Source organism: Vigna umbellata, chromosome 6 (assembly GCF_029865625.1).
Source record: "Vigna umbellata cultivar VRB3 chromosome 6, Vumbellata_1.0, whole genome shotgun sequence".
Taxonomy (NCBI): domain Eukaryota; kingdom Viridiplantae; phylum Streptophyta; class Magnoliopsida; order Fabales; family Fabaceae; genus Vigna; species Vigna umbellata.
Window position 1 is genome coordinate 1,916,536 of NC_142170.1, and position 11,621 is coordinate 1,928,156.

General features: G+C 42.1%; 1 protein-coding gene across 1 annotated transcript; it reads right to left on the reverse strand.

Moving 5' to 3' along the window:
- Positions 1-2,302: 2,302 nt before the first annotated feature.
- On the reverse strand, positions 2,303-9,451 carry LOC124839403 (uncharacterized). The gene is made up of 8 exons (XM_047315215.2): positions 9,408-9,451; positions 7,932-9,091; positions 7,261-7,660; positions 6,696-6,912; positions 5,226-6,218; positions 5,058-5,183; positions 4,556-4,775; positions 2,303-2,391 (listed from the first exon to the last, which is right to left on the reverse strand). Exons 1-8 carry the CDS (start codon positions 9,449-9,451, stop codon positions 2,303-2,305), a joined length of 3,249 nt encoding a protein of 1,082 aa, XP_047171171.2.
- Positions 9,452-11,621: the final 2,170 nt, after the last annotated feature.

Below are 11,621 nucleotides of genomic sequence, written 5' to 3' on the forward strand. Positions count from 1 at the left end.
AGGATAAACTCAGTACTCTGTTAATTAATTTGCGTTTTTGTTCTTGTGTACAGGCTCAATAGCTGCAATCAATTGTACAAGTTTAAGTATTTTGAATCTTTCATAAACTCTCTCTGCATCCATAAACTCAATTTGTTATATTTTGTGAGTAGAGTTTTCTTACTGCTCGTGTTTTTTTTGGCTTTATAGGAAGAGGAAAACCTTTCCATATTTCTATATTTTCTTACTGCTCACTGCCAGGCCCCATGCTTGTAACAAGTTGCAACGTGTTTTAATTTTTACCATAATTAACAGACACATTGCACAGGATCTAAGTAATGTTTTAAGCTTCTGACAAAAGAAAGAGAAAAGTCTGCTTTGGGACAGAGGAGTAGAAGAGAGAGAAAAAAAGTTAACACTGTTTGTGTGCATTTAACGGAAGGAACGATGTTGACGTAAAATTTACTAAGTGAGAATCAATTTGACACACTTTTAAAAGGAAAGACCTAATCGAGAAAATTTAGCAAAACTAGGACAAAAAAAGCTATTAAGCCTTGTTTTTACTAATTGGAACACAAATATAGATTTTGATGGGCCATGTGGGTCCCTTTGTATCCTCATCCATTGCAAGCCATTCCCGAATTAGGACAATGGCCCAGAATGATTGACTTTTGATGGCCCATTAATGGGTCCTTGGAGGCCCATATTACGAATCTTGCTAAGTACTATCAAACTCACTCTGACTCCATTCATTGGAAGCATTCAAGAAGGGTTCCCAAATAAGATCACAATATTAATATATTAAAATAAAATCAACAACACGCTTGACTTCAAAAAAAAGTAAAAAGTGATTCGTACTTTTATTTATTTATTTATTCGGAAAGAAAATTGTGAAAAATTGATTTATAAGTTAATGGGGTCCAATTTCTTTTGATTTAGGTATACCCATTCTTTCTGCCAATAATATTCATTCATAATGTTATTTGTCACTTCTTATTGTTTCTTTTTTCTTCCCAGGAAGAACATGGAGGGACTAGCCACAAACGTTGACAAATCAAACAACAAGAATTATCTATCACATTTAGTTTTTTTTTTCTATATTATTAATTAGGCTACTTGCCTAAAACAATAATTTATGCAAAATTGTTTAAGGTTTAAAAAGTGCAGAAATTGTAGGATCTATATTTTGTTTCTATAGGATAGGTAAAAAAAATACTAGAAAAATGAGAATGGTGCCTTAAGGGAAACATTACAGACTTTCATATTGGTTTCAAAAACTTATTAAATATAATTATTTTTTACAACAAAAAGCGTGAACAGCAGGGTTCGAACTGCGAGCAGAGCCCACATGCCCGATAACCACTCCGGCATGTTCACTGCAGTTGTATTTCTGAAACCAAATTCATAACTTATAAAAAACTAAAATAAGGTTTGTCAGTTGCATATACCAGATCATATCATTTAAATGTTTGAGGGCTAAATTTTTCAGAGTGTACAAAAACATATTGGAAATTAAGGGTTATTTTTATTCACAATCCATAATAAATCTCTTATTTACTGTTGAGTTTAAACATGTGAGCTAACTCAATTTACAACAATTTCAAATTGTGTCGAGTTAATAAAAAAAAGTCAGTTTTTTCTTCTTTTTTTAAATATGGATCAAATTCGGTGCAAATGCAAAAATAGAATAGGGTCTTCTAGTATTTCGGGTTAAAGGCGGTATATAGGGTCTATTGTTTTAAGCTAACCTAGGATTTTGACAAGTTCAATAAGCTTTTTGTTTTCTAGCCTTAAGTATTATGAAAGAATAATTGGCCTTAGAGTACTCTAATTCTATTACGTTACACAAGACGAGAACAACTCAAGTACTACTGCAAATGCTGAATACGGTCCAAGTAATGCTCCATATGTTTTTATTGATCGTTCTAAGAGGATGATCCGTGAGTCAATTTATCTTAAAGATTTTGTTACTAAGTGACGTGTTACTTTTTTTTAGAGGAAATCGTTGTAGTCATGTGGAGAAATATTAAATATAAAGAGTTTGAATTAGGTTGTGTAACATCCCATAAATACAGTAATAACCATACAGATAGAATAATCACATTAATTAACATATCAATTCAGTCTTACACTAAAGTTAAAGTACGTTCGTGGCCGAACGGCCTTACAAGAAGCGAGTTACAAAATAACAAGACGTACCATAAGTTAACCTGACCGAACGGTTTACAAAGCAAAAATACCGAACGGGTGAATCAAAAAAAGGAAAGTGGTCGTTCTAAGACCACTCGCTAAAATAACTAAACTAAACCCTTAACCGAACGGACTACTGTTCGGCCTTCACTTCTACATCAACGAGGTTCTCTTCCTCCAAAATTCCTTCTTCCAACGTCTCCTCTAGCAACGCATCACCATCTGCTCACATCCACACGGATGATCATTGCAAAGACAAGACGGACGTACAGGTACAGGACAACACAATGAAAAACACAGGGTAAGCTTATTTAATTTAATTCAAGTAATCACATGCATTTCTCAACATATCAAACATATCAAATATATTTCAATATACAATTCAATCCATTCCTGATACTAGACTGACTGTCCGGACTGTATGAATTCCGTGTAGCTACGACGTTCGCGCACCCGGGTGGTGTGGTAACTGGCATTCTCATCAGCTGCCACCCGAGGTTAGTCCGTTCCGTCCAAAGTACCTCTAAGGACGAGGACCTCCTGCCGTTCCCACGCATGACGTACCCCCTCTACGTGAGGACGAGTACTCACGGAACATCAGGATCGAATCGCCAGCTAAGTCTGGCCACGATCATACTTTACAATTCTCATAATCATCCAAGAGTCGTTCCTCCCCGGAACGCTCGTTCAAAACTCACAACTTTCTTTTCATCTCATATATCGTTCATCATTCACAATCTTCCAATTTAACATCATTTTCGTCATCCATTTCAAGTGCATAAAATAACGAACGTTCAGCCCTCTTCATAACCAGGACGAACGTGAGGAACGAGACCGAGAAAATCCCCCGTTCCAGAATAGAATAAAACCGACTACAATAACACCGTATATGACGAACGTCATTTACCACTTGAATCAGTTGAATGAACTGGCTATCGTAAATTCAGATCGATACTCAAAGAATATTTTAAGTAAAGAAGTTCTAGGCCGGATCCAATGGATGTGGGCCCCTCAAGACGATTAAAGAACCATACCTAGAATAATTCAATTACAGAAACCGACTGCCAGTCAATGACCGAACACGATAAAAGGATTTACTAAATTTGGACGAACGCTATTTCCACCAGTTTGATAATTAAAGACGAGTACGAGCGTTCGGTATAAGACCGAGCGCCACTCATAACGAACGCTTTGGGTCGGAACCCATCACTGATTTGAACTCATGATAGAAATAGTAATATTAATAAATATAATACGGGATGGTGAAGAGAGGTTTAAGAATGACTAGGTGTCCAGATATGTGTTTACAAGTTTCTCAATTCCTCACATAACACTCAGACCATCTACACTTGGCCGAACGCTCAAACGTAGAACTATTATCCAAGGGCGTTCGTCCTCAACTAAAATTCTTCCCAGATGAAAGAATTCAATTTCAAAGAAGTTTACTAGTAACCACCGAACGGTCAAGTACCGTTCAATGACAAACGTTCATTATCATAGGGAATTTATATTCAAAGTTTCATTTACATTAAACTCATTTCTCAGCATACGATTTCATATTTTCAAATACTCATATCATAGTACATTTCATAATTCTCATACATCAGCTCATAATCATAACCATATACCAAAAATCAAATATCACAAATTCATACTTCATTCAACTCACAGAACGTCCATACAGCACAATACAAACATACGAATTAAATTGAATAAGCTTCCCTTACCTGGATCAGTGAGTGAACGTCCTAACGTAAGATTTTGGGTTCGCCCGTCTACAGCTTTCTACCCTCAAAGATCACTTAACTCTTGCAACTAAATCTAACCACATAAAAATCAAGTATAACTTAGACTATATCCCTGCATGCAACCAGAACTTGGTTTTGCATGTAACTCAAGAACGAACGACTAAGGGAAGAAACTTACCAGCTCAAACTTGAAACTTGTTCGGTTTAAGAGGAAGCTTGGGACGCCGGGAATGCTCCTACGGTGCCTGAACGGTGATCGGAGCAGAGAAGAGTGAGTTACAGTAGAGAGAAGGGGAATTTCTAGAGAGAAGGAGGAGAAAATGGAAAGTCAGAGTTTGGGAGGTGAAGGTGCATGCAGAAGAGAGTGGGCAGGGTTTTTCAGAAATCATGTTTGTTTACCCCACGTCCAAACGGTCGTGCACTCTCATGTTGACACCTGCACTCCACTAACTGACTTCCGAATCTTCTATTATTGACACCTGGCGTTAGTGCGTCAGAGTTGAGTGCGTTTTTAATGCATCTGAGCAGGGTTTTGGGCGCATTTAATGAGATTAAACAGGTGGGGTTTGGGTTAAATTTCTGAGGTCTGACATTCACCCTAACTACAAAAATTTTCGTCCTCGAAAATTAAAACCTACCAGGAAACAGGTGAGGGTACAAGTCCTTCATGGCATCCTCCACTTCCCATGTAGAGTCGCCCGTCTTATCGTTCCACACCATTTTCACTAAACGAACGCCCTTTCCCTTGTAGTACTTGGTGCGGTTATCTTCCACACGGACTGGTTGCATCTCTAGCGTCCGGTCTTGACTAAGACGAACGTCTTCCAACTCCAGTATGTGAGATGGGTCGGCTATGTACTTCCGGAGTTGGGAAACGTTGAAGACTGGATGAAGGTTGGACAGTTGAGGTGGCAATGATAGCTCGTACGCTACTGGTCCGATCTTCCTTAGGATTTGGTAAGGCCCAACGAACTTGGGAGATAGTTTCTTGGGTCGAACAGCTCTGCCTACTCCAGTGGTCGGATTCAGCCTAAGGAAAACATGATCTCCATCATTGAACTCTAGCGGCCTTCTTCTTCTGTCTGCGTATGACTTTTGTCGACTCCTAGACATCTTCAACCTCTCTTGGATTAATTTTACCTTCTCGGTCGTCTGCTGAATAAGCTCGGGTCCAGTCAACACGTTCTCTCCTTCTTGAAACCAGCAAAGTGGCGTGCGGCACTTCCGTCCGTAAAGAGCTTCAAAGGGAGCCATTCCAATGCTAGACTGGAAACTGTTGTTGTAGGTGAACTCCACTAAAGGCAAGACTTCATCCCAGACGCCCATGTGATCAAGGACGCACGTCCTCAGCAAGTCTTCGAGCGTCTGGATGGTTCTTTCAGATTGGCCGTCCGTCTGAGGGTGATACGCCGAACTCATCTGAAGTTTGCTGCCCAGTTCGCTTTGTAAGGATTGCCAAAACCGAGAGGTGAATCTCGTGTCTCGGTCAGAGATGATACTGGACGGCACTCCGTGTAGACGAACGATCTCCTTAATGTAGAGCTTTGCCAGGTTGATCATAGACATCTTCAGGTTGACCGCTAGGAAATGAGCGCTCTTCGTCAATCGATCCACTATTACCCAAATGGAATCGTGATTCTTGACTGTGCGGGGTAAGTGGGACACGAAGTCCATGGAAATGTTGTCCCACTTCCATTCGGGAATCTCCAGTGGTTGCAGTAGACCGCCCGGCCTTTGGTGTTCCGCCTTCGCTCGTTGACAAGTTAAGCATGATGCCACAAACCGTGCGACATCATTCTTCATTCCCGGCCACCAGAATGATTTCCTGAGATCTTGATACATCTTAGTCATGCCAGGGTGCATGCTAAGACGGTTGTGATGACCTTGCTCCAGAATAATCCTCTTCAGATCTCCATCGTTTGGAACGCACGTCCTACCCATATAGCGTAAGAGGCCGTCTGTTCCAGTGTTGAACTCCTTAGCTTGATATGTGCCGAGCGCGCCCCTTATCTTTACCAATTCTTCATCTGTTAGCTGCTTCTCTCTGATCCGATCAAAGACATCACTGGATATTCTAAGGTTACAGCATCTAATATTGTTCGGTTCCAAATCGAACTGTAACCTTAGATCTCTAAAGCTCTCAACCAGACTGAGTTCTCTTACCATCATAACCGAGACGTGAACTGCTTTCCTGCTTAAGGCGTCCGCCACCACATTAGCCTTCCCCGGATGATAAAGCAGTTCAAAGTCGTAATCCTTCAAGAACTCTAGCCAACGTCTCTGCCTCATGTTTAACTCCTTCTGATCAAAGAGATATTTAAGACTCTTGTGATCACTGAAGACTTGGAACGTAGATCCATACAGGTAATGCCTCCAAATCTTCAGTGCGAAGACGACCGCTGCCAACTCCAGGTCGTGCGTCGGATAGTTTCTCTCGTGAATCTTCAGCTGACGAGAAGCGTACGCGACCGCTCTCCTCTCTTGCATTAGCGCACAACCTAAACCTTGATGAGAAGCGTCGCAGTATACCTCGAACGGTTTGGCTGTGTTTGGAATAATCAGAACTGGAGCGCTCGTCAATTTCCTCTTCAATTCCTGGAAGCTCGCTTCACACCGATCGGTCCATGCGAACGGTTGATCTTTCCTGGTCAGCTGAGTTAGCGGGGCTACTATCTTAGAAAATCCTTCAATAAAACGCCTATAGTAGCCCGCAAGTCCCACGAAGCTGCGAACCTCAGTGACCGAACGGGGACTCTCCCATTCTAATACCGCTCATACCTTGGCCGGATCCACTGAGATACCTCCAGCCGACACCACGTGCCCCAAAAATTGAACTTCTTTCATCCAGAACTCACATTTGGAAAATTTGGCGTACAACTCCTTCTCCCTCAATACGCCAAGTACAATTCTCAAGTGCTCATCATGTTCGTCCTGGGTCTTGGAGTAGATGAGTATGTCGTCGATGAAGACGACCACAAACTTGTCCAGGTACGGTCTGAATATGTGATTCATATAATCCATGAAGATTGCTGGTGCGTTCGTCACACCGAATGGCATCACTACATACTCGTAGTGTCCGTAACGAGATCTGAAAGCAGTCCTCTGGACGTCTCCCTCCTTAACTCTGATTTGATGATATCCAGACCGCAAGTCAATCTTTGAGAACACTGTGGCCCCATGCAGTTGATCCAACAAATCATCTATCCTTGGCAGTGGGTACTTATTCTTGATGGTCAGCTTGTTCAATTGTCTGTAATCAATGCAAAGCCGAGAGCTGCCATCTTTCTTCTTCACCAAGAGCACAGGTGCTCCCCAGGGTGATACGCTCGGCCTGATAAATTGCTTGTCCATCAAATCTTCAATCTGCTTCTTGAGTTCAGTCAACTCCGCTGGTGACATCCGATATGGTTGAACAGAGATGGGTGCTGCCGTTGACACTAAGTCAATTGTGAACTCAACCTCGCGAGTAGGAGGTAGTCTAGGTATTTCTTCCGGAAAAACGTCCGGGAACTCATCCACAACCGATCGTCCGTTACTGTCACTACTGGACGATCGTTCTTGCCTTAAACTTCCGAACTCCTGATCTTCGTGCGTCATAATCAGGAAACAACTGGCACCTTCCATGATATCTTCCTTCAATTGACCGAGCGTCACTGATAACTCTTCTTCTTCTTCATCAGGAAATACTAACTCTTTCTTACCACAGTCTATGAGAATGCGATTGGTAGCCAACCAATCCATTCCTAAAATCACTCTAACTCTTTTAGAGGTAAACAGATCAAATTGACCTTATATCTACGCCCCTCGACCTCTATAGGACATCTGACGCAGACCGTAGACGTCCTAACCTCTCCAGTCGCTAGGGTTGACACCACCAAGTCGAACTGCATCTCGCTCTCAGCTAACCCAATTTCTCAACACACGCCTTCGAGATGAAGGAATGTGTTGCCCCCGAATCATATAGTACACAGCAAGGCTTTCCAAATAATAAGCAAGTGTTGATGATGAGTGTACCTGAGCTGGCTGCTTCAGCGCCCGCAATTGCGTAAACTCTTCCCACTGCCTGCGCTCGTCCACCCCGACCTTGTTGCATCCTTCCAGCGTTTGGCGGCCTCATTGTCGCTCGTTCTCCCATATTGCACTCGCTCTCCAAGTAACCATTTCTTCTGCAGCGATTGCAATACTTCCCTCCAACCAACTGAGGACAGGATGACTTGAAATGGGGTCCTCCACATTGAAAAAATTTAACTGTCCCATACTGTCCAGACTGTCCGGCAACAACCATAGATTGAGACCCACTTGCATTCGATGGTTGTGTTGGACGAGCGTACGGCGTCCTATTCCGATTCAAATTTGATCTCGACAAAACCGATCCCCTAGCCACTTGCTGTTGTTTCTTCTGTTGCTCCACTTCGGCCACATTCTTCTCCAACACCTTGGCCCTCTCAACCAGCGTAGGAAACGACCTAATACATAGGCTGGATATCAACACTTTCAGATCACTCCTCAGCCCATTCTCAAACTTCCTACACTGCCACTCCTCACTGGTCGTCATAGTGTTGAATCTCACCAAGTGCTTGAATTTGTTGGTGTACTCTGAAACCGACATTCCACCCTGTACCAACTGTAGAAACTCTACTTCTTTAGCGAAACGTACGCTATCAGGAAAGTATTCTTCATAGAACTTGTTCCTAAAAACTTCCCAGGAGATGGGACTCTGAGCGTCCGTAAGTATCATTTTCATGCTCGCCCACCAATGAATGGCTTCCCCCGTTAATAGATACTCTGTAAACGCCAACCTGTTGTCATCCGGGCACGTCTTAGCATTATATATCCGTTCCATATCCCTTAGCCATTGATCGGCCTCGTCAGGAAGGCACTTCCCATCAAATTTGGCTGGATGATGCTGCAGAAAGTTCTCTAAACTCCACTCTGCCTGGTGGGTAGCGTTTGAAGAGGACGCTCCTGTTGTATTCCTGGTAGCGGCAATGATCTCCATCAATTGCCTCTGAGTAGCTTCAGAGTTGGCGCGAGCTGCTTCCAAACTCTGTAAAGCAGCCTCGTTCTGCTGCATCAAGGCAGTGTTCTGCTGCTGGAGCCGTTCAATCACCGATTCTAACATCCTGGTGTTGTCGGACGCATCACGGTCGGTGGGTTGTGGTGGAGGAGGAGGTCTGGACAACACAATGAAAAACACAGGGTAAGCTTATTTAATTTAATTCAAGTAATCACATGCATTTCTCAACATATCAAACATATCAAATATATTTCAATATACAATTCAATCCATTCCTGATACTAGACTGACTGTCCGGACTGTATGAATTCCGTGTAGCTACGACGTTCGCGCACCCGGGTGGTGTGGTAACTGGCATTCTCATCAGCTGCCACCCGAGGTTAGTCCGTTCCGTCCAAAGTACCTCTAAGGACGAGGACCTCCTGCCGTTCCCACGCATGACGTACCCCCTCTACGTGAGGACGAGTACTCACGGAACATCAGGATCGAATCGCCAGCTAAGTCTGGCCACGGTCATACTTTACAATTCTCATAATCATCCAAGAGTCGTTCCTCCCCGGAACGCTCGTTCAAAACTCACAACTTTCTTTTCATCTCATATACCGTTCATCATTCATAATCTTCCAATTTAATATCATTTTCGTCATCCATTTCAAGTGCATAAAATAACGAACGTTCAGCCCTCTTCATAACGAGGACGAACGTGAGGAACGAGACCGAGAAAATCCCCCGTTCCAGAACAGAATAAAACCGACTACAATAACACCGTATATGACGAACGTCATTTACCACTTGAATCAGTTGAATGAACTGGCTATCGTAAATTCAGATCAATACTCAAAGAATATTTTAAGTAAAGAAGTTCTAGGCCGGATCCAATGGATGTGGGCCCCTCAAGACGATTAAAGAACCATACCTAGAATAATTCAATTACAGAAACCGACTGCCAGTCAATGACCGAACACGGTAAAAGGATTTACTGAATTTGGACGAACGCTATTTCCACCAGTTTGATAATTAAAGACGAGTACGAGCGTTCGGTATAAGACCGAGCGCCACTCATAACGAACGCTTTGGGTCGGAACCCATCACTGATTTGAACTCGTGATAGAAATAGTAATATTAATAAATATAATACGGGATGGTGAAGAGAGGTTTAAGAATGACTAGGTGTCCAGATATGTGTTTACAAGTTTCTCAATTCCTCACATAACACTCAGACCATCTACGCTTGGCCGAACGCTCAAACGTAGAACTATTATCCAAGGGTGTTCGTCCTCAACTAAAATTCTTCCCAGATGAAAGAATTCAATTTCAATGAAGTTTACTAGTAACCACCGAACGGTCAAGTACCGTTCAATGACGAACGTTCATTATCATAGGGAATTTATATTCAAAGTTTCATTTACATTAAACTCATTTCTCAGCATACGATTTCATATTTTCAAATACTCATATCATAGTACATTTCATAATTCTCATACATCAGCTCATAATCATAACCATATACCAAAAATCAAATATCACAAATTCATACTTCATTCAACTCACAGAACGTCCATACAGCACAATACAAACATACGAATTAAATTGAATAAGCTTCCCTTACCTGGATCAGTGAGTGAACATCCTAACGTAAGATTTTGGGTTCGCCCGTCTACAGCTTTCTACCCTCAAAGATCACTTAACTCTTGCAACTAAATCTAACCACATAAAAATCAAGTATAACTTAGACTATATCCCTGCATGCAACCAGAACTTGGTTTTGCATGTAACTCAAGAACGAACGACTAAGGGAAGAAACTTACCAGCTCAAACTTGAAACTTGTTCGGTTTAAGAGGAAGCTTGAGACGCCGGGAATGCTCCTACGGTGCCTGAACGGTGATCGGAGCAGAGAAGAGTGAGTTACAGTAGAGAGAAGGGGAATTTCTAGAGAGAAGGAGGAGAAAATGGAAAGTCAGAGTTTGGGAGGTGAAGGTGCATGCAGAAGAGAGTGGGCAGGGTTTTTCAGAAATCATGTTTGTTTACCCCACGTCCAAACGGTCGTGCACTCTCCTGTTGACACCTGCACTCCACTAACTGACTTCCGAATCTTCTATTATTGACACCTGGCGTTAGTGCGTCAGAGTTGAGTGCGTTTTAAATGCATCTGAGCAGGATTTTGGGCGCATTTAATGAGATTAAACAGGTGGGGTTTGGGTTAAATTTCCAAGGTCTGACAGGTTGAATATGAATTAAGTTATAATTCACCCAACAAAATAAATTTCATAAACTTTTTTATAACAATTATTTACTATTTTTAATTATGTAAATTAATAATTTAATTTTTTAAACACTAAAATGACAGGGGTGGCGCTAAACTGACGCTTAGCGGTGGCGCTCAAGCGTGAGACAGGGGTTGCGGCACTAAACTGACGCTCAGCGGTGGCACTCAGGCGTGAGACAGTAGAACTTGGCGCTCAGTGCCCCAAAATGACGCTCAGCGCTATCTGCGATTCTTCTATGTGCTACTTTTCGAGCCTTTCCTGACTCCAACTCCTTGCTACTTCAACTTCTTCATCTAATTCATCTTAATTCCTGTCAAAACAAGGAAAACCAAGTATAAAACCAACAATACCACCTTCAACTCTCTTATTCTCACAACTTAAGCAAAAGCATGATTTCAAGCTACTTTCTAAGTCATAAA

Coding starts and splice junctions, on each gene's coding strand:
- LOC124839403 (XM_047315215.2), bottom strand. CDS start 9,451: ATGACCGTGGCCAGACTTAGCTGGCGATTCGATCCTGATGTTCC. Junction 6,219..6,695: donor TCTCAGTGGATCCGGCCAAG/GTATGAGCGGTA, acceptor CTCTTTGATCAG/AAGGAGTTAAACATGAGGCA. Junction 2,392..4,555: donor GTACCCTCACCTGTTTCCTG/GTAGGTTTTAAT, acceptor GGATGTGAGCAG/ATGGTGATGCGTTGCTAGAG.